At 55.4% G+C, this 19,633-nt stretch overlaps 9 protein-coding genes across 9 annotated transcripts; 6 read left to right on the top strand and 3 right to left on the bottom strand.

Annotated features, from left to right (window-relative positions):
- Positions 1–641: 641 nt before the first annotated feature.
- Positions 642–1,078, top strand: CH63R_13661 (uncharacterized protein; the record flags this gene model as incomplete). The annotated part of the gene is made up of 2 exons (XM_018308635.1): positions 642–927; positions 1,029–1,078. 2 exons carry the CDS (start codon positions 642–644, stop codon positions 1,076–1,078), a joined length of 336 nt encoding a protein of 111 aa, XP_018150953.1.
- A 442-nt stretch (positions 1,079–1,520) lies between these two features.
- On the bottom strand, positions 1,521–2,513 carry CH63R_13660 (Methyltransferase domain-containing protein; the record flags this gene model as incomplete). Its single annotated transcript, XM_018308634.1, has 2 exons — positions 1,521–2,436; positions 2,500–2,513. The coding sequence occupies 2 exons, from the start codon at positions 2,511–2,513 to the stop codon at positions 1,521–1,523; spliced, it is 930 nt and encodes a 309-aa protein (XP_018150952.1).
- A 602-nt stretch (positions 2,514–3,115) lies between these two features.
- Positions 3,116–3,775, top strand: CH63R_13659 (CoA binding domain-containing protein; the record flags this gene model as incomplete). The annotated part of the gene is made up of 2 exons (XM_018308633.1): positions 3,116–3,209; positions 3,402–3,775. 2 exons carry the CDS (start codon positions 3,116–3,118, stop codon positions 3,773–3,775), a joined length of 468 nt encoding a protein of 155 aa, XP_018150951.1.
- A 2,111-nt stretch (positions 3,776–5,886) lies between these two features.
- On the top strand, positions 5,887–7,170 carry CH63R_13658 (GPR1/FUN34/YaaH-class plasma membrane protein; the record flags this gene model as incomplete). Its single annotated transcript, XM_018308632.1, has 5 exons — positions 5,887–6,242; positions 6,314–6,403; positions 6,471–6,697; positions 6,774–6,958; positions 7,021–7,170. The coding sequence occupies 5 exons, from the start codon at positions 5,887–5,889 to the stop codon at positions 7,168–7,170; spliced, it is 1,008 nt and encodes a 335-aa protein (XP_018150950.1).
- Positions 7,171–8,482: 1,312 nt separating this feature from the next.
- Positions 8,483–9,463, bottom strand: CH63R_13657 (uncharacterized protein; the record flags this gene model as incomplete). Its single annotated transcript, XM_018308631.1, has 2 exons — positions 8,483–9,350; positions 9,426–9,463. 2 exons carry the CDS (start codon positions 9,461–9,463, stop codon positions 8,483–8,485), a joined length of 906 nt encoding a protein of 301 aa, XP_018150949.1.
- A 1,381-nt stretch (positions 9,464–10,844) lies between these two features.
- CH63R_13656 (Axe1 cleaves acetyl side chain groups acetyl xylan) lies at positions 10,845–11,682 on the top strand (the record flags this gene model as incomplete). The annotated part of the gene is made up of 3 exons (XM_018308630.1): positions 10,845–11,292; positions 11,348–11,436; positions 11,503–11,682. The coding sequence occupies 3 exons, from the start codon at positions 10,845–10,847 to the stop codon at positions 11,680–11,682; spliced, it is 717 nt and encodes a 238-aa protein (XP_018150948.1).
- A 550-nt stretch (positions 11,683–12,232) lies between these two features.
- Positions 12,233–13,313, top strand: CH63R_13655 (uncharacterized protein; the record flags this gene model as incomplete). The annotated part of the gene is made up of 2 exons (XM_018308629.1): positions 12,233–12,264; positions 12,320–13,313. 2 exons carry the CDS (start codon positions 12,233–12,235, stop codon positions 13,311–13,313), a joined length of 1,026 nt encoding a protein of 341 aa, XP_018150947.1.
- A 962-nt stretch (positions 13,314–14,275) lies between these two features.
- Positions 14,276–17,203, top strand: CH63R_13654 (Chromosome segregation protein BIR1; the record flags this gene model as incomplete). Its single annotated transcript, XM_018308628.1, has 4 exons — positions 14,276–14,452; positions 14,513–14,806; positions 14,856–14,965; positions 15,016–17,203. The coding sequence occupies 4 exons, from the start codon at positions 14,276–14,278 to the stop codon at positions 17,201–17,203; spliced, it is 2,769 nt and encodes a 922-aa protein (XP_018150946.1).
- A 566-nt stretch (positions 17,204–17,769) lies between these two features.
- CH63R_13653 (Major allergen asp f 2-like protein) lies at positions 17,770–18,669 on the bottom strand (the record flags this gene model as incomplete). The annotated part of the gene is made up of 1 exon (XM_018308627.1): positions 17,770–18,669. One exon carries the CDS (start codon positions 18,667–18,669, stop codon positions 17,770–17,772), a length of 900 nt encoding a protein of 299 aa, XP_018150945.1.
- Between the last annotated feature and the right edge of the window lie 964 nt (positions 18,670–19,633).

The raw sequence follows: 19,633 nt of genomic DNA, 5'->3' as shown, positions 1-19,633 counted from the left end.
GTTGCAAGGATTAAAGAAATGTCGTGACGATGCTGGAGCGAAAGCGCGCGGAGTCGGTCGAGGATGATGCGAATTGATTGCGCTGGCGCAGGATCGGAAAGCGTCGCCTGCCTACCCCCCTTTCCCCCTTTCTCCCCTCTCCCGTTGTTTGGGTTGCTCCTGTTGGCTGGTGGATGGCGGGCTTGTGCTGCCACTGGCGCTGCAGGTGCTGTATCTGTTGCTTCCAAGGCGTCCGCTGTCTGCCGTCGCCCTCCTTGTCTGCAAGGTTCGCCGCTGAACCGGCCAGGCGCTAAGGCAGGATTTTCCAGTCGTCGATTCAAGGGGCCAGCCGCTGAATGGCTGGAACCGTCGGCCGTCCCCTTTGTTTACATTCCGGAGGTGGGATGGGGTGGTTCGGATCGGGTTCGCTCTCCTCTCTCGCTCGCCCGCGCGGGGAAAACAAAACAAAAAAGCAAGGCATGGCAATTGGGAGGTGGTGGGAGGGAGGGAGCTGGTGGGAGGACGGCGCGGGGGAAACTCACCATTGTGTTTGGTCTGTGTAATGTGATGGTGGGTGGTGTGGTACGGTGCGACGGTTGGCAATGTAAACAAGAGACGGACGATGGATGACCTGTTCTTCTATTCTCTCTCACTGGAAAAAAATGTTGGGACAGAGGGACGGCAGTTTCGTGATGTTGTTTCTTGGAGGTTGCTGTTTGATGGACGAAACACTTTATGCTTGCTCCATCTGTCTCCCTCTGTCTGTCTATCTCCCTCTCTCCTCCCTCGCACCCCCTTATCCGTCTGCTCTGCTATTTTTATTTTATTTTATCCAATACAATGCAAGGCATCCAGTGCACTTATTCAAGTCCAGAGCCATGGGGATCCCCAGTCCCGGCCACCGTTGTTCATGCGGCGGCGGTGTGCACACACACATAAAACACATTGGTACGGTTACACACCACCACCACCACCACCACCACCGTCCAGGACACTATTGGAAAGCCCCCTGCTGGCTGGGAGAGAGGCGGTCTGACTTGCAAACACAGTGCATCTGCATCGATTCTCAACACGTAGCCAAACACCAAAAATCTCCTGAAACCTGACGGGGCAACCACACAAAAGCTGATGACATGGGTGGGTCTTTTGATGGGCCTATGCCTTCGGCTATCGGCTCTATGACCAATCATGGCTCTTGAATGAGTTGCCAGCCTGGAGACTGGCGTAGCGGCCCATTTATCCACCAGCCCAATGTCAACATGTCAATATTCTGTCATGGCTTAACTTGCACAGCACTATTGGGTCTCATCGGCGAACTGTGCATCGACGGTGAGGGTCTTACACCAAACAGTATCCTAACGGACGGTGCGGGCTGTCCCGGCTCTTCTGAGCCCGATGCTGCCTTACGAGTCATCTGCGGGTCACCCTCATCCAGCTGGGCCTGTCTTTCGAAGGCTTTCTCATAGTCTACAAGCTGCCCGCCTATCGTGTACTTGTCTGTACAACTTGCACAATACGAACCCAGATACAGAAACAGTCTCTTACCTCCTCTTGGCCAGGATGATTGTCGTGCCCCAAACCGCCTCGACCTCGACATCCCGCCACCCATCGCCCTTGGCCTTCCACTCCGGCACCGCCGCGAGCAAACGGTCAAACAACAGATCCGTAATGTCCCCCGCGCCGCCCTCCGCCCGGCTCTTGACCTCGGGGTGCGCGTCCCTCCACCCGCGGTACGCGCTGAAGGTTTGTACGTAACGCTCAAACTCCCCGAGCTTGAGCGTCTTGCGCAGCCACGCCGCCTCCGGGTCCGCCCCTGACTCTGTCTGCGCCTGCGCCGTCCGCCGGTCCGGGTCGTACACGATGCGCCTCACCGCCTCCCACTCCGACGCCGGCGGCACCACCGCCTTCAAGTCGTCCCGCAGGACCTTCCGCCCGGGCTCCCAGTACGGCCCCATCGTCTCCCAGCCGCTCCCGGGCGCCGCCTCCCCCTCGCCGTAGCAAAAGTGCTCAAAGATGCCGTTGACCTCGGGGAACCCGACGAGGATGTTGTCCTTGTACCCCCAGAACGCCAGCGTGCCGCCGCGCCGCACCACGCGCGCGAGCTCCGGCCACACCCTGCCGTAGTCGAACCAGTGAGCCGCCTGGCCCGCCACGACGAGGTCCACCGACCCGTCCGCCACGAACGAGAGGTCCTCGGCGCCCGCTTGCCGGAACGCAATCTTGGCGTCCTGCGTCGACTCGGACGCCTGCTTGATCATGCCCGCGCTCGGGTCGATGGCCGTCACCCGCCCAAAGTGCGGCGCGAGCGCCCGCGCGATGAGCCCGTGGCCGCATCCCAGGTCCAGCGCCGTGCCGTCCGCCGACGGCGCGTTGTGGTACGCCAGCACCGTCCTGAAGAGCGACGCCGGGTAGGAAGGCCGGAAGGCGGCGTAGCCGGCCGCCGAGAAGGTTGAGCGTCTGTTGTGCGCGTGTCAGCAACACGCTTCTGGTGTGATGCCCATGATGACGAAATGAACTTACGCGAAAACAGACATCGTCGCCGTCTTGCAGGTGCCGTCTAAGTCTAAGTGTCGGCCGCAGAGTGGGTTGTAGTTGTAGTTGCAGGACTGAAGATGATTGTGAACCGCGATTGATCCAATGAGGTCTCGATGATGTGTAATCCCTCTCGTCGCATCCCGTACCGGCAAGAAAAAAGCAGGCGGCCGCCGTTTTCGTTTTATTCCCAACAATCACATCCTTCTGATATCCCACGGATCACGGCATCTCAGCCCAGGCCGAGTTGCCGTAATTGCAATTGCCACTCACGCACAAGACGAAGCCTCACAGAGCCCCCCGTCAAAAAACCACACACCAAGAGCAGGAAACCTGACTAAGGCGCAAGGTGACGGCGTGTAATTCCCATCGTCACATCATCGGCGACCGACGCCATTTCCGCGCCCTATGCCGTAACCCCACTGACTGACCTCGGGCGACCTCGGCCCCTGCCCCCCGCTGACGTGCTCGGAGCTCCTCAAAGGCCTTTTCAGCTCCGAGGGCCCCCTCCCAACTCCGCTCCCCATCGCTCTTCATCCCCTTCCGTATCCGCCGCCCAGAACCTATCTTGAAGCCTCGCCCCGTGCCGATACTAGTGCCCGACATGACGACCGAAGCGACGGCCCGTCTGTTTTTCTCCTCAAAGTTCTTCGCCGTCGTCGGCGCCAGCTCTAACCCCGCCAAGTTCGGCCACAAGAGTGCGTGTACACCCCTGTCATGGCTATCTCTAACGTTCACCAATGCTTCCCCCTTACACTTCCATCTCGCTCACTCTCACTTGACTCTCATTCACTCGCGTCACTCACTCTCATATGACTTTCACTCGCCCACTTCACTCACCTTACTCGCCGTGCACCGTTTCCCATTCCCCAACTGACCCGATCCCGCAGTCTTCGCCTGGTACCTCGCCCACTCCATCCCCGCCATCCCTGTGAACCCGACCGCCGGCACCGTCAACGCCCTCGGCAAGGACCACCCGGCCATCCCCAACCTCGCCGCTCTCCCCCATCCGAAGGAGACGGCCGTCTCCATCATCACCCCGCCCCCCGCGACCCTGAAGGTCTTGCGCGAGGCCAAGGAGCTGGGCATCCGCGCCGTCTGGCTGCAGCCCGGCACCTTTGACGACGCCGTTCTCGACTTCGCTCGCGGCGAGGGCGGCTTCGAGGCCGTCGTCGAAGGCTTCGGCGGCGGCACGCGCGGCGGCGAGGGTTGGTGCGTCCTCGTCGACGGCGAGAGGGCGCTCAAGGCCGCTGGGAAGCTGTGAAGAGCCGGTCTCGTGGATGAGGAGTACGCTGTACTGTACCACCATGCCATGTGAGCGCGGTCTACTTACTAGAAGACATGGCCTGACAGTGTCTGGAAACGCTGTTACGAGATGAATGACTACGATGTACTAGTTTCCCACTTGCGCAGGTCACCGGTGAACGACCCCGTGCCCGGCTGATAGCTCCCCCCCCCCCCAATGTTCTCTTCCTTTTTCTTCCGTCTCCATGGATCCCCCATTGTGAGAGATGCCGCGTTGGCGACCCTACACCGAGATAGCTCCGCCGCCGCGGACCTTTAAGGTTGCGACGGGCGCTCGCTCTTTTCGCTGGGCAAATCAGGTCACGCAACCCCTCTCCCTCCGCAAGTCTCTTGATGCGTTAAAAGGGTCGATCATTTCTTAGGATCTTATTGTTGCTACGCATATCCCCGAGTGGTCGAGTCAAGACGGTCCGCCAAGTCTGGGGTAAAGGTCTAGCGTGGCTCATCTGCCGCCGTCGACCCGCGGCTCACAAGTTCATGGCCGAGCCTCAAGTGATCCCATCATGACCGGCTCATCGCATCTTGTACCCACAACTCGACGACGACTTGCATGCCAACACAACACTGCCCTCGCAGGGTGTCTACGTTCATCTCCTCCTCTGGTCGTTTTAGCCAATCCTCCGACATCAACGTTTCCCAGTCCCAACCCCTGTTCATCCTCAATGGCTTCCTACATGTCAAGAAACTCGGGACGCAGGAGTGGGTGTACATCGTACTCTGACGCTCACACCTCATCCGCTACCCCGAACTCCCCATCCCCTTGCTCCATCGTGACCCCATCCAAGCTTTCCCCGCATTCATGTGCCCGGCGCTGAAGCTTCATACCCCAAACGTGCAGCAAAAACCAAGAGCCCCTAGCGGTCTAGCCCACATCCAACGACTAACAATATCCATTACGTATACAAGTATGAAGAGATGGCCGCATGAAGTCTTGCACCGCTGAGACGTCAGTCGAGCGCCTCGTTGTTCTCGTTGAGCCCAGGCTTCCCGTTCTCCTTGTTCCCTTGCTATATCCGTACCATCGAATGCCCGTACAGGTAGTCAGCGGCCCACTTGCCAGCAGCGACGTCAACGTCTCGTTACTGTAAAAGCTCCGTTGCTTCATTCCTTGGGCGCCCTACTCTCCCTTCTTTCAACCAAGCAAGTCATCAACTGGAGCAAACCGTCCTGTTGGCTCGTCCGCCCACAGAAACTTCCACAAGCCCTAGGGCAGCGACCGTGCCTGGGTGGACAAATGAATAGATGGACGGATGGATGGATGGCAGCTCATCCCCCCCTCCCGGGCCTAACATGAGACTCTGACGGCAATCTTCCCCAGACGCATCCTCCACACCATCAGCCAGAGACACACGCCTCTGCTTGGCAGCCCTCTCTACGCAATACTTGTGCCATCCATTCACCCTTCCACACATCCCCAACCTTGCCCAAACTCCAAACGAGTCTGCCTCCTCCACCTTTGTCCCGATAGTTACACTTTCCCACCCAGTTCGACGAATCACCACGTCCAGTAGACCATGCATCATGCCAACCCCATCCTTCATCTTTGCAGGTCCCTCCCTTGTGCCGAACCCCTGGACGCCGCATGTCGGTTGTCCCAGTGTGGTAATTCCTCCTACGTAGATTGGCCCGCCGGGGAGCTTATCCCACGGACGTGTTTGCCGTTGGTCGATCGTCTCCGGGGGGTTGTGGCCTCTCGTCTCGACGACTCGGTCCGTACACTACACTAGACGTACAGTATCCGACTGAACCTGTTCTGCCAGCAGAACCTTGCCAAGGGGACCCGGTCGCCTACCCCAGTTATCCTGCTCGCATCTTGGAACCACCTCGAAGGGGCATGTGAGATGTTGTGGTTGCCGTATGCAGGAGGGCTAGGCCCGTCACGGCCAACTTGTGCCCTCATATGAGCCCGCTCCCGTCATGAACCCGCCCTCATCTTACACCACCTCTCCTGCCATCTCTTATAATCGTTCATCCAGAAACGCAGTGTTATCATTATTCTATCAGCCGAATCTGTATCGATACTGTACAACACCAACACAGCACTAGTCAAGACCCCGGAACACCTCGACAATGGACCACAAGGAACAGATTCACGAGGTACGCTCTCACTCGTACCACAATGAGCACCGCCGCCCCGAGTATCGACCAGAGTATCGACCAGAGTATCGACCCGAGTATCGATCCGAACATCGATCCGACAACCGGCAAGAGCACCGGCAGGACTACCGACCCCGCGTGCCCAATGGCTATGAGTACCCGGAAGATGAGTACATCACCCCGCAACCGAGCCGCGACGATACCCTCCGGAAGATGAAGACGGCTGGGTCCGTCTCCATGTCGCCGGAGCTGTTTGAGAAACTGTACCTCTCGCCGCAGAACAACGTTAAGGGGGACCTGCGCAAGACGTTCGGTAACCCAACGCCAATGTGAGAAGACCCCCTCCACACACCCACACACACACTGACGCCGTGAATCTGGCTAATTGATATTGGAACAGTGCCATCGTCGGCTTCCTCATCTCGCTGACGCCTCTGTCGTGCGACTTGATGGGCTGGCGCGGAGCAACCACCAGCGGCGCGGCAGGCATGTAAGTCCGAACCTCCTCCGTCTTCATCCCCCATCTCCCAGAAAACTGATGGCTCCTCCCCATCCAGCGGAGCGTACTTCTTCTTCGGCGGTCTCCTCATGTTTGTCGGCGGCCTCCTCGAATGGGTTCTCGGCAACACCTTCCCTTCCGTCGTCTTCCTCACCTTCTCCGCTTTCTGGCTCACCTTTGGCGCGACCCTCAACCCTTCCTTCGCGGCCTTCTCTTCATATGCCCCCGCCGGCGCGGCGTCTGGTGCCGCGGGGCTGACGACGCGGGGATTCAACGCCAGTTTTGGTAAGTCAACGCTGTGATTCCATGCCTTGAAGACATACAGCAGGATGGGACTCCGTCTGACTGTGACCTACCACAGGTTTCATCACCCTCGCCATGGGCATGATCACTTTAGTCTTCCTCGTCTGCTCTCTGCGGACCAACGTCGTATTCTTCGTCATCTTCCTGACCCTCGTGGTCACGTTCGCCCTCATCACCGCGGCTTACTGGTTCCTCGCTATGGATTTCACCGGGAACGCCAACTATGCCGCCACGCTTCTCAAGGTGAGTCGCTCTTCTGTGTAGGCTTTTTGATGAAGGATTGTCTATTGACTCCTTGCTTGTAGGCTGCCGGTGCTTCCGCATTTGTCACCTGTATGGCCGGGTGGTGGCTTATTTTCGCCATTCTGTTGGCCTCTTTGGACTTCCCACTGGAGCTTCCTGTCGGAGACTTGAGCAGGGTCATCCGTGGTAAGAGCGAGAAGAGCCATGTTTGAGCAACGCCCGAGTATTGTTCTGTAGGTTGCTTCGAGTGTCGTGCTAGGATGTAAGTGTCTAGGAGTGTTAATTGGATATTCGATGGATTTGATGGAGCTGTCAACGCATTGAAAAGCTTCTGTAATGTATTTATCCCCGGGCCCTGGCGCCCTGCGGCAGGGTCTCTAGTAGATTCGCAATTATCGTGTGGTCACTTCGTGTAAGCAACGTACTGAAGACCTTTTCGGCTAAGTCACCCAGCTTTCAGATCCGTGATTGACTTGAGGTTCATCATGGCTTTTGTTTTCGGCTATCCCAAAGGAGATCGCCGGGAACAATCATCTTATACAACCAATCCAGCTCCTCTAGACGCGCGTCCAGCGGGACTCGAAGGTCTCCCTGTACTTAGAAGCCATCTCTCTTCCACAACGGCGGGCTAATGCGGGCCGCGGAGATCAACTACTAGATCCCTATCCTCCTTGTATCATTATCGTCTGATGAATTGTCAGCTTTCTTAGTGTCCTCGCGTGATGTCATTAGCTTCCGTTGTAATATTGAGGTGTAGTCGTGAATCCTGATGGGGTTCTTCATCAGACGCCTTGATGCCGAGAGGCAGTGCTTGTTTCGGCTTTTCAATGTCGAAGCAGCACAGTAGCATCACCTCCCTTTCTTCGTCGTCATCGTTGTTTTCCTCTTCTTCGTTTTTAACCTCCGACCCGTAGAGCCTATTTGTTCGGCAGCTCGCCAACGATGCACTTTTTGTCATTGGAACTAGAATGTTACTCAATCCATTTGCTCTACCACCTCTCCAAACATCGCTATGAACGGCCATCAACCTGCTTTGAGCCTAAAGGAGTGGCTTTCCAAGATAGCGTGCCGTTTACTGTTGCCTGTAGGGCCCTGGGTGGTGCTCCCATGGGGTTCGCGCGGCTGGTCCTTGATGTCCAAGTCCCGCACAACGAAAATGCTCGCCATCAACCGGCCCTGAAGTTTTCACATGAGATGAGAGCCTTCGTGGCTTGAGACGGGGTCTGTCACCCGGGTAGTATGGAACAATAACGAGGAAATGGGTGAGTGTCAGAGAGCTGTTTACTGATTTCACACGGCCTAGCCGCTTGAATGGGATGGACTCTGATTTCTAGTACATGCAGCCTCCTCTGTGTTGGCTCACAGTCTGCCAATTCGTCCCTTAAAACCTAGAAGCCGTAATTACTTTTCGAGGCGACCCGTGTTCCATCCGCCCCCCCCTCCTTGAGCAATATCGCTTTGAGGCAGTCTTTCCGCTAGAGTCCAAGTGAGTTGAGATTCCATACTGACCAACCTGTCGACGCGTCATGGCTTGAAGCAACCACTATTGCTAGGTGACGCCCACAACGAGGTACCGTTGCTCAACTCATTCCAGTATGAAAGTGGCACGTTGGACAGGATCGCGGAGGCAAATCCAGGCAACTCCTCAATCAAGTCCTCGTAACGCTCACAACTTGCGATCCACTGCAGATCAGTAATGCAATAGCAAACAAGCAACTTTCGTAGAGCATCCTGAGTCTTGGTTTTTGAGAAAACGAATTCTATAACGTCGAGAAGAAGGCTCTCAAACTCGACGGTTCCAGAACAATGTAGCAGGCTTTGCTTCAATCTGTGGAGACAGAGGCTCCGCAGTCCCTCAATGCCGTACTTGTCCGCGAGAATGTAGAGTTTGGCTTGTGACATGAATACATCTGCAATACCGGTTTTCGAATATTTGATGTCTTCAAGCCAGTCCGTTCTCAGATAGGCAACCCCATTGTTCGGTTGGCTACCTTGGCCAATTTCGGGCTCAGGAGGCTGAGTAAAACATTTCTTGCCGAATTGGTGCTGGGCGCCTTGGTGCGTAGCATTTTGCAGGTACGAGTTCAATGAATCGGGTTCGTCGTCGATCTTATTGCTGCCATTCTTGTTGGTTTTGTCCCAGTCATTTGATGTGGTTGTTTTCACGACTTTCGGAACGGAATAGTCGTGCGAGTAGGCGTACTCCATAAGCCTGACGAAAGTGGCAGGCTCAACGTCGTCCCAAACAACTTTGCCTTCAACAGTTTCTATCATTCCCCCGGTAAGAAGGGCGCGTAGAGCAGGGGAGATAGAACAGAGACTGAATTCTTGAACGTTGAACTCTTTTTCATCGCAGCCCACGATGAACTTCACAGTTCTCGACTGGAGGATCCTGCGCTTGATCTGTCAGCTTCAATTCCTTTTGGCTGCTCCCTGAAAAGCTATCGAGAGGTTAAGTATGACACACTTTTCCATGTCCAGTACATTTTCACCCTTGCCAGACATCAAGGGCATCTCTGCTAGATCGGTGATTATTGTTGGTACGTAGCGAAGAAAGCCTGAGGGGAAAAGTCGGGGTTGAGAGGTTTGATGTTACCACACTGGGCAAAAACGAGGAAGGCGCAAGGAGCCTAAAAAAAGAAGGCACGAGAGCAATAATTAAAGACAGATGGCTATTCTCCACAACCAGACCTCACAGAAGTTTCAAGGTCGTTCCTTCCATGGATAGATGCCTGGGTAGTTTCGGCATAGCTAAGAGAAGTCGCTGATGCCTGCCTACCTAGGTCTCTAGGTAGATGGCCTCGACAGATAGACGGATTGTAGCTGAGACACTCCCATCGAGCTATTTATATGCACGTTGGAAAATAAAGCACAAACTATCTACTTACCTACGTAGCAATTAGCTACATGAATAGGTAGGCGCCGCGCAGCCATTTATCTCCAGAAAGGGGCTGGGGCACCTTCTGATGTTGAAAATCCAATTTAATTGGCTTAGGTGAATTCCAAACAATGATTTAAATGAGCCTCTGACTGCTTGAAATATGCTTGCAACTTCAAAGAAAAGTGAGGAAACGTTGTGTGAGAATCAGGTTGACGTGTCGTAAACCCCTAAGCTCGTTCGCTTTGCCATCCGTGATGTGTCTCAAAACATTCTGGTCACAAACCGCTCCCGAAAGAAATTCTGCAAGCTTCCGTCTCTGGAACCTACCTAGCTTCTTATTCAACAAACGGCAAGTTGTGTTGCGCAGGATGTCAGACATCTCACTTTGCCAATCAGTCTCAGCCAATGAATAACTACACTTAATTCCACCTAGCCATTATGAAAGCACATTTGTGGACATGTTTTATGAAGAAGAGTTATAGCTGAACCGTTGTCGTTCCGGGATTTACATGCATCTCTTGTACCTTGGTGAGAAAACGAAACCGACTCCTGTTGAGGAGAGGGCCGGATTGTCCCTTGCGGATGGTTCGACCAGTGGTTCAACGAACGCTGCATCCCCTTACGCCAATCATGATTATCTGTCTGCTTTCCCCTCTAAACCCCAAACCCCAAGACCGCAACGGGGGCCTTTTTCAATTAACGGATCATACTTTGCCCTCCTCGGCCGAGATCGTCGGCCATCAAGTTGCCCCGTATGGCAATGCCCGTACCAGAGATTGGTTTGCAATTCTCGGATCTGCCCCACAGATATCAGAGCGGTGAAACAAAAGAGCGTTAATCTAGACCGGTGGGTATACGCGCGGCATTGTGACTATGGCTTCTGAATAACGCCGAACATCCCGATACGGCAGTTAGTGAGTCGAACTTAAGTACTCAGGAAATACCACCAAGTCATGACCACTTGCCTCTTCTCCAACGATACGCGACCTTTGCTCAACATTCACCATGTCTATTCTCAAAACCATCGCTGTCGCCTGTTCCTTGACTCCTCTGGCACATGCTGGAAAGAACAGCATTGCCAGCCGTCAAAACGTCAACACAACCTGCACCGAAATCCACTACTTCGAGGCTCGAGGAACGACTCTTTCTTACCCTGGTAGCTTGATCACAGTTATTGATCCTCTAATGAAGGCATTTCCCAACAGCAACTACGAAGACATCGTGTATCCAGCTACGGACGAGCGAGGAAGCGACAGCTATTTCGAGGGAGTGCAAAACGGCGCCAAGCAAATCAACTCCTACGCGCAAGCGTGTCCCGAGTCGCAGATTGTACTGATGGGGTATTCGCAAGGTGCCCTTGTTCTGGGGGACATCTTGGCTGGTGGTGGCGACAACTCAATCTTGGGGAACTTGACGCAGCCACTGGTCAAGTCCTGCGGCGCCGGCAAGCAGAGTACGATCCCGGCAGGTTTTGTGAGGGTGACACTCGTGCTGACAATGGCCTCCAGTCTCGGCGATTCTGCTGTACGGCAACCCTCGACACATGCCGAATCAGACATACAACGTCGGAAATGTTTCCGCTGCGGATGCTACGGGCGTATGTTGTTGTTGTTCCCGAATCCTGGTCAGTGAACAGGGCTAATGTCTGACCTTGTCTGAACAGAAATACCCTCGCACCGCTGCACAGCTTACGAACCTGAACAAATACGCTGATCGAATCCATGACTTCTGTAACTTCCACGATGGGGTTTGTGATGCGCGCGGCAGCGACCTCAGCGCTCACCTGGCGTATTCCGCGGATTACGACGCTGAGGCAATTGCTTGGTTGCAGTCGAAGCTTTGAGTTGTCGTCCGGCAGACTCGATGGAAAACTGGTGCCTGCCTATTCACTAATTAGAGGTGGGGGTGTTGTGAGCGTCAGCCAATATCAAGCATTCGCCTGGATTCTATGTAGAATAGTTATTAGGATCAGTCATGGAGTGTGGTTAACCCTGCAAAGCTTTCTTCTACCGGCTCCAAAAAAGCCAAAACTGGCGCTGTCTGAATCTGAATAAACTTCCTGTGTTGTTTCAGTATCTTCCTATCTGTTGTCCTTAGACGTGTGTATTCATGGGTGTTCTCGATTCCAGTTCTGGCTAAGGCTGATTCAGCGAGGAAGGGCGAAGAAGTGAAGGCCAGAATTTCTGATCCGAAGGTGAGCTCTCTGTCTTTTCCTCCTGCTCCTTCCTTTTCAGCCCTCGAAAAACCTTAAATGGACTCGATTTTGTCTCCAGCTCTCAACCTTTTCCTCTTAAACAAATAGCAAGGTATCGCCCACAGCCTCCCTCCCTCACCCCCCCTCCAGTCAGCGAAACCGGCGAAACTTGCACAATTACCGAGAAATACATATCGCAATGTCACTCAAAAGAAAGAGAGATATGGATGAGTGAGTCAACTTACTGGAATCGGTAAGACAGGAGAGCTTTACTAACATTTTGAAGGATCCTGAAGTCGAGAAGCGTCAACTTCGTTGTCGGGCCAAAGAGAACCATGTACACGGTGCACTCGGCCAGTCTCACCGCCTTATCCCGGCCTCTCAAGGAACTAATTGTTCCTAATCGCCGTCGCATAGGTTATGAGACTGTTGTCTGGCTGCATGTCGAGCCATCAACTTTTATAAACTTGATGGAGTACGCATACTCCCGGGATTACACCATTGCCGACCTCCCCAAGAAGAAAAACTCGGGAAAAAACAGCGCGGAATGCCGAGAATCTGGTTCCGTTAAGTATGAAACTGACAGCGATGATGACAAGAGTTCGTCCGAAGACGAGGCTTATTTGCCTGCTCGGCCTATCACTACAATTAGCGCGGGAAAGAAGCCAGACACAGGCACCGATGAGGCCGAGAAGGCGGATTCTTTGTATTCGTGGATTCTGGAGGTCTCGAAAAGCCCTAGCAGCCCACAGCACTGGTGCGCTCAATACAAGTTCTGTCTGGAGAACTTCCCCATCGACACCACAGTCAACAGCCCGACTGACGCGTGGCTCAAGGGCAATCAACTGCAGCATGACAGCGGCTACCAAGCGGTGTTGAAGACACACTTGAATCTGTATTTTCTTGCAGATGAGCACGAAATCACCGAACTCAAGGACCTCTGCCTCGAGAGAATACGTCTGACGTTGCTACATGCTCCCGGTACCAGTGAAGTGGCTAGCTCTGTGCTTGACGCCATACATGTCGTTTACGCCAACACGGACATCGGCAACCCTCTGCGCTCGCTACTCGTCAAGTACTGCGCCACCGATATGGAGTGGATGATGGGGGGCGGGGGGGGCGGAGGGGTCGTACAGATTACCCCTGTCATAAGAGGCGTTCCTGGCTTTGCCGCCGACTTGCTTCTCGAGATCCCCCACGCATACTGGAAGGAGGTTGGAGACGGAGGAGCGGCAGGCTTAGAACGCTTGAGAAGCTCCCGATTAGCTTCGACCGTTTGAGGTGTCGAGCAAAATCGACTACATCTCGGAAAAATTCCGCTGCGTCTGTTTCTCAAATTGCATCTCGCTATGGAAACAAATTTCGACGAGACTAGAAGCCGGCAAGCATGAAGAATTGGTAACTCATACAAGGACTTGTCGAGATTTTGAGCATTGAGCTAACACCTTCATAGGCTTTGGTTGTGTACACTATTGACTGCGAGTCGCCCGAGAAGGGGGCAGTCTTACTCTTTTTAGTAGGCAGAAACAGCGATGGGAGGCTATCAAGAGCTCGATCGAGGCATCGAGGGTGACTTGATTGATAAATGATTAGAATCTGTAGAGAGCAATGCAGCAAGTTTCATGCGTCCAAACTCCTTAATTATGTCAGTTTTCCACCGAGAGTGCCTGTGCATGACCCTCTTGTTGGTGTTTGTGGTGTGGTCCATTGTTGTGTCGTCGGGTTGCAAGCCAATGCCGAGAGAGGCGTGTTATGTAATTTGGCATTTACAGCCAGCGCTGACTCAGCTACGAAAGCATCGTGGCTGCGTATATTCTCCAGCCACATCCCCGCCGGACCCACCAGCTAGCAACGGGAACAGAAGTTTGGATGTAAACAAACGCGATCGGGGATGGTCAACACGATTGGGGCTCTGCCGACCACACCCTCCTCCGCCCTCGCATTTATCGACACCGACTGATACGCTACACTCCCGCATCCGACCATTAGCTACCCTTCTTCCCTCTCGATATTTCCTTTCCGACCATCGCTACTCGCCACCGAACCAACGCGGCCCTCGCTCGATCTCTCACGCTCCGATGCATTTTACCCACGATTAATATTTGCTCCCTGCGATCGACGCGTTCGTCCTGTGCATATTTGTTTGCGCAACCGCTTCGCGCTACCGATCGCGATCAGATTCTTTCTCTATCCTTCCGATACGTACACCTCGTAGCCAGCGCAACAACAGATACCGCCCGACATGGCCGACAACCTGGCTTTTGAGGGCCTAGTTCCCAACGAATACTTCACATACGAGGGCCGTCTGGGCTCTTTCCATCAGGTCTACCCTGCACCGAAGAGGCGCCAGTCTGGCGCTACCAAGGGCGGATCCAAGAACCTGGTCTGGCCTCACATGAAATATCTCGCGCCGGAGGAGGTGTGTCTCGCAGCCAAAGCATCCAATTGAGAAGATCGCGTGTACTGACCCTTATCCCAGCTCGCGAAAGCAGGCTTCGTTTGGCGCCCGTTCCCCGATAACCCCGACAACGTTGCATGTTTCCTGTGCAACAAGTCTCTCGATGGCTGGGAAGAAGGCGACAAGCCCCTTGAGGAGCACCTGAAGCATTCTCCGGACTGTGGATGGGCCATTGTCGCAGGCATCGAGGTCAACCTCAACGGTTTGGCATCGGAGGATCCTGCCAGCACCCGAATGATCGCGGCCAGAAAGGCAACTTTCGATGGGAGGTGGCCTCACGAAGGAAAGAGAGGCTGGAAGAATAAGATCAAACAGGTCAGTCGCCATCGCACGACTTCGCCTTCCCCTGCTGACAAGTTTATAGCTCGCCGAGGCAGGCTGGAAGTACACGCCTTCCCTCGAGTACAACGACATGGCCACATGCACCTACTGCGAGCTTGCCTTGGACGGCTGGGAACAGAACGACAAGCCCATGTGCGTACCCCGGGCTGCTTACCTTTGTGAACACGACTAACCCGTACCAGGGACGAGCATTTCAACCGATCACCCGACTGCCCGTACTTCGCCTTGGTACAGCAACACGCCGCCACAAGAAAGACCAAGGGCAAGGGAGCTAGAGGCTCCAAGACAACGGCGAGGCTTTCTGTGCAATCCGTAGCGACGGCAGCTTCCGACATCACATCAACTTCAGATATTGCTGCCGAGTACGACGACAGCGTTCTGACGACAAGCTCCACCATGGCCGGCAAGAAGGGTTCTCGCGCCAAGAAGGCCGCAACAACCACGAAGACCAGGAAGACCAAGGCCAAGAAAGACGAGCCTGTCGAAGTGGTTGAGAACGAAGCGATGCTGGATGAGGAGATGCCACCTGCACCTCCCCCCAAGCCAACACGAGGACGCAAGCGGCCAAGTGAGGAGGTGGACGAATCTGCACTCACAATCTCGGAGGCGCCCGCTCCCAAGAAACGTACGGCCCGTGGTCGTGGCAAAGCGACGACCGACAACTCGACGCTCGAACATTCACAGCAAGACATCAGCATCGAGGATGCACCACCTCCCGCGAAGGCGTGCAAGGGCCGCAAAACCGCCCGCGCTTCCGGGACCAAGGGAACGCGTAAAGCCTCGGGCACGTCACAGAGATCAACAGCCTCGATAGCGTCACTTCGCGCCGCCCCCGGCGCTTTTCCTGGCGATGATGATGATGACGAGATCACCCGGCAGCTTGAGGCTGACCTGGAACGCCCACTGACGGACGATGAGGATATTATGCAAGACTCCGATTCCGAAAGGAAAAGGGAACCCGCATCGAAGGCCAAAAAGAAAAAGAGCCACTCTGGCAAAGACGCCATCAGCCCCGAACCCCGGGGAAACCAGGAGATGTTCGATGCCGAGCCATATGTGGCAGACGAAAACGACGTTGATGAAGACTTGAAGCGCCTTGAGGCGGAGATGACCGTTAATGAATCCGAATTGCTCGAGGTGCCCAAGAAGGGCCGGAAGGCCGCTGGAACCCGCAAGGTATCAAAACAGACCAAAGCTCAAAAGGCCAAGGCGACCAAAGCTGCTGTTCAGGAGGATGAACTAGCCGCAACCTCCACCGAGCCTGCCAAGGTGGAGGAGCCTGTTGCCATGGAGGTAGACGAACTCAGCACCGCCACAGTTGTCACTAAGCCTGCCCGTAGTAGCACAGGCAAAAAGCGTGGTCGTCCCTCGAAGGCGTCTCTGGCCTCGCGTGCTTCCATGGAAGGTGTTCCCGAGGTCGAAAAGGTGGAAGTCGTCGAACCTGACCATGTTGCGACTGTGCCAGAAACCGAGAACGTGGAAGCTGAACCCGAATCTGAGGTTGAAACAGAGTCTGCGGAAACCTCGGCGCGCCAGTCATTTGCTTCTGCGCAACAAACACATGCGCCTGCTGAGCAGCAAGATGAACTGGCAGGTAGTCCTGGGGAGCGTGAGGAGCACGATACTCTCGAGGAACCTGAGCTGCCTGAGGAGATTGAAGAGCCTGAAGAAGTCGAAGAGATCGAAGACGTCAAGGATGTTGAGGAGGCCGACGAAGTCGAGGAGGAACCTGAAGAAGAATCTGAGCCGGAACTGGAGAACGGGGATGACAATGACGCCGAGCCAGAGTTGGAGGCACCTGAACCCACACCGAAAAGCGCCCCGAAGGAGAGCTCACCGGCCCATCCCTCGTCACCCGTGGTCGCCTCATCTACTCGTCGCAGTCTTCGGCACCAACAGGGGACAACTCGCATTTCTCCTGCCCAGTCCGCCCGACAAGCAGCAGTCTCGCCGTCGCCTTCGCCTCAGTCATCTGATGCTGAGAATCAACCTCCCTCCTCGAGACCTTCCACCTCGCAGAAACGCGTGACGCACGCTCCCACTTCGTCCATCCCAGCGCGGCCAAGCTCCCCGACTAAGCGGAAGGCTTTGGCCAGTCTCCAGAGCACAACGCCCTGGAACCCGGTCGACATTGACCTCATTTTCGGATCCCCTGAAAAGAACGACAAGAGGAACCCCGTTGACAGGCTGTTGCACAAGGGCTCAGAGCTGACCAGCCCGGAGAAACGGATGACGGTGGAGGAGTGGATTCATCACAACGCGAACCAGGCGGAGGCGAAGCTGCGGCAGGAGTGCGAGACCATGGTCAGCAAGTTTGAGAGCGAGGGAAGCAAAGCCATGAACGTTTTGGAGGGCTTGATTGTGGAATAACAAAATGTTTGCATAGCGTAGTGTTGCCGGAGGAGCTCTCTTTCGGGTCTTTTTATTTTATTTTTAATGATTGGTACAATGATCATGATATAACAACAGACGCACCAGTACATACGTTGTCTGGGCGGGGGTCAAAGCCGCGAGGAGTTGGTTTACGGAGGTGTTGAACAAGTTCAACAGGTCAACCAGGATAGGGAAGCGGGAAGAGGAGCCGAATTGTCGAATTCTTCCTCTGTGGAACACTTTCAAAATAGGAGACGGGGAAACGAGGAGGAGCTTTTAAGTTCTTCTGACAAGCAATGTCATTATTATTACTTGGTGTGTTTCTTAAAAATAAGGAGGGTGTTTGTTCTAAGTTCTAAGTTCATTACAGAAATCCCCTCGTGAAAGAAAAAGCCTCGTTTCCGTCTAATCATTTGATTCCAGTTGTGGTATCGTTCCGGCATGTAAAAATCATTGGTTGTTTTTTTTCTCATTCCTTCCTCACTTCTCCCACACTCTTTTCCACCTCGTTCTGTGTGTGTTTCATGTCGCCATGAACGAGGGGGGAGGACAACATGTCAACCTTAGACGCAGTGAAGAACACCGTCGGCGTGGGTGTGGCACTCCTGGGGCGCGCTGGAGGTGGCGGCGGCGGTGGTGGCAGCGGAGCCGGCGGCGGTAGTGGTCGGGGTGGGCTCCTCCTTGTCCTCCTCCTCGAGCTCGCCGGAGCAGCCGACACCGGGGGCGGCGATGTCGTAGGCCCAGACGTCGATGGCGAAGTACTGCAGGGCGTCGCTGTCGATGACGGAGAGGGAGGCGTTGTTCTTAGCGAGGTCGAGGGCCTCGGCGTAGTCCTCGGCGTAGTGCTCGACGACGCCCTCGGAGATGAGGGGCACGTGGAAGGCGCGGTGGAGGAGGTCGGTGGCCCAGAAGGTGTTGAGCTTGGAGTTGGCGACATTGTAGCCGAGGCCGCAGACGGAGGAGAGCGGGCGGCGGATGGCGAAGGAGAGCGGGCAGATGACGGTCTCCTGGGTGGCGTTGGAGCCGCGCCAGTGGCCGGCCCAGCCCTCCTGGGTGGCGCAGTTGCGGTCCGGGTCGTCGCAGCGGAAGGTCATGCCGGTCTTGTCGGCGTTGACGACGCGGTCGTACCAGCCGACGGGGGTGGAGGTGGAGGCGTTGCCGAAGTACTTGCGGACGTGCTCCGACGAGTTGCCGAAGCGGAGGATGTGGTCGCGGGCGTGGGCGGCGAGCTGCTGGGTCTCGGCGAGGGCGACCTCGAGCTGGGCGCGGAGGGTGACGTTGCAGGACTGGTGGATGGGGAACGTCTTCTGCCAGCCGGCGGACCAGTCGTAGGGGGCCTGCGGCGTCGGGGTGGCGGCGGCAGCGGGGACGGAGACGGTCTCGGAAGCCTGGCGGCGGGCGAGGGGGGTCGCGTCCGTGAGGGCGGAGAGCAGCAGGGCTGCGGTGGCGAAGCCGTACATCATCTTGACTGAGGGGAGGGTGGAAGAGGAAGGGTTTCCAAGTGAAGCTAGATGTTGATGCTGCTGCTGCTGCTGCTGCTGAGGACGAGTTTGAGCTTGAGTTGGGAGAACTGGGGGAGCTTAGAGCTTAGAAACAATATGTTCATCATGGCGAGGGCATGCAAAGGTCTTTTATAGCTGCGAGATGCCGACGCGGGTTGCCACATTTTTCTCTCTTCTCTCTTCGGGTTCGAGGGGTCCCATCTCCTCGGGTTCTCCAATGAAGTTCCCTTCACAAGCTTCGTCGAGCCCAGCTGCTCGGGCCAAGACTCTGCTAGCCATGCCTTGCAGAGCCTGCGTGGGCACCTTTGGGTCTCACGTCCGCAGGCAAGCGCATCCTTTTCATCCTAGCCCGGTCGTGTGCGTTGATCGGGCATGGTCTCCATCCCGCGCTGGTCCTGCTGCTCACTGGCTGGGGAGACTTTTTCCCTCGTGCTTCTGCGGCCATCGGCCGGATATCACCTCCATGTCTAACCCTCGTCCTTCTCTCTTCCTCCCCTCCCCTGGTCACCCTCGTTCCCCTCTTCGCTTGGACGTGTAAGCAAGCTTCTTTGATGAGGAAGAGAGAGGCGGGGGGATGAAAAGTTCCAATATTGCCCCAGTGGAGTTCGTCATGTCGGTCACGACAGGCTTCCCGGGAAGCGACTTTTGAGAGTCCATGACCCTGCGAGAGAGCGAGAGAGAGCGCGAAAGAGAGGTGTTAGTCGGGTGATGCCAAGGCGCGGGCAGCTCAACGCCAAGCTCACGATCAGCTCGGTGTTGGCGTGTTCGATTGGCCAATCGAGTGGTCCGGCGAATGGCGAGGCTCGGCCGGAGAGGCACGGCTCCACGGCCAAGAAGTGCTAAGTCGTGTTGGCTCGTGGGATTATGGGTTTCTGGGTTTACGTGACGTTGGGGGGGAGGAAGGCCGAAGTACTTTTCTTTTTAC

Source organism: Colletotrichum higginsianum, chromosome 10 (genome assembly GCF_001672515.1).
Source record: "Colletotrichum higginsianum IMI 349063 chromosome 10, whole genome shotgun sequence".
NCBI lineage: Eukaryota > Fungi > Ascomycota > Sordariomycetes > Glomerellales > Glomerellaceae > Colletotrichum > Colletotrichum higginsianum.
This window is presented reverse-complemented; position numbering and strand designations above follow the sequence as displayed.